Source organism: Olea europaea, chromosome 7, assembly GCF_002742605.1.
Source record: "Olea europaea var. sylvestris chromosome 7, O_europaea_v1, whole genome shotgun sequence".
Classification (NCBI taxonomy): Eukaryota; Viridiplantae; Streptophyta; class Magnoliopsida; order Lamiales; family Oleaceae; genus Olea; species Olea europaea.
The window spans coordinates 20,464,031-20,465,463 of record NC_036243.1 but is presented as its reverse complement, the minus strand read 5'-3'; the positions used below and the strand labels follow the sequence as shown (position 1 = coordinate 20,465,463).

The 1,433-nt window shown below is 32.2% G+C and overlaps 1 protein-coding gene across 1 annotated transcript in view; it reads right to left on the bottom strand.

Moving 5' to 3' along the window:
* LOC111398044 (4-diphosphocytidyl-2-C-methyl-D-erythritol kinase, chloroplastic-like) overlaps window positions 1–1,335 on the bottom strand; it is a 4,306-nt gene extending 2,971 nt beyond the window's left edge. The window contains exons 1-3 of the mRNA XM_023025003.1: window positions 974–1,335; window positions 201–296; window positions 47–127 (exon numbers count right to left, since the gene is read on the bottom strand). Coding sequence (XP_022880771.1) covers window positions 47–127; window positions 201–296; window positions 974–1,177 — 381 coding nt within the window. The 5' untranslated portion in view covers window positions 1,178–1,335. The remainder of the gene's footprint in view (window positions 1–46; window positions 128–200; window positions 297–973) is intronic.
* Window positions 1,336–1,433: the final 98 nt, after the last annotated feature.

The window sequence follows — 1,433 nt, the reverse complement described above, 5'->3', positions numbered from 1 at the left end:
TTTACCATTAGGGATTGATTCGACAAAAAAAAATTATTAGTCAATGATAAGTATTTACATGAAAGAGCGATGCCAAATCATGATATCCATCTTCCCTTTTGCCCGTTATTCTCAAGAATACGTTAATCTGCACTTGAAATACGTCAAATTTACGAGGAGTAATGTGCTGTTAACTTTCTTATCATATTTAATTACCTTACCTTGCAAGGAGAAAAAAGAGTGAGCCTTGAAATCCCAGAATTCTTATCCACTTCATCGGCTAGTTTGTTGAACTTGTCCTCGAGATCGTAGACTACCTTTACACGCCATCACAAACATCAATATGTGAGAAAAAGTTTAAAATCTTCACCTTCAATTATAAGTAGAAATTCGACTTCAACATAACCACAAACTTTATCGTTAAATAATAAATTAGAATCTTTTCATCCAATAATAAGCAAAAAGTTGTACATAATGAAAAAAGAGTGAGCCTTGACATCACAGAATTCTTATCCACTCCATTGGCTGACTTATGAAACTTATCCTCAAGATCACATATAGTAAAAAAATTAAAACTTCACATTCTACAATAAGCAGAAATTTGATTTTTTAACAAAATCTTTAAGTTGGATGTCTTGAATTCACTAAATTAATGGTTATCGAACTTGTCTTCGTCTTCGAGATCATAAAATACCTAACACCCCTTCTTCACAAGCATCAAAATTAGGAACAAATTTAACTTTTTAAGCAAAGAGATTTATTGATTGAAAATAAGTAGAAAATTGGCCATAATAAGCAGAAAATTGAACACAAGTCCCAGTATTTTTATCCACTTCATCAGCTAAATGATGAAACTTATCCTCAAGATTATACATTACCTATTCATCCCATCGAAACCATACAAATTCAGAAAAAAACAATTATATCTTCATATTAAGTTATAAGCAGAAATTTGACTTATAATTGACCACAAAAATAAGCAGAAATTTGATACCTCTACTTGTTTTCTACCAGTTTTCGAATCAGAAGCCGTCGCTCTGATTGTTGAAAATCGAACCCCTCTTTCAAAACAAGATGGGTTTTGCAATTTATACGAGGAAGGAATTGAAAAACTAGCTTTCTTGAAAGAACTCGAGTGGGTCTTGCCATTGCAGGAACTGTAAAGTAGGTGACTGCCTATAAAACTGGAAGAAGCCATGTGATTCTGTATTAATCACAGGAGATCAATACAGTTATCTCGAAATTTGCTTCTCCAATTCACTCAATTGAATGCTATTCAAGAAATAATTTTGTGTTTCCATATGAATTGGGAATGTGCACCTCGTGGGTATAATTTTATATATACATGTATGGTGGAATTCAGAAGTTTTGTAGGGATATACATGAAAATGGCCCAAATAGTATATAACCTTTTCCAAAATGACCTTTGACTTTTTTAGAAATTTGAAACTACC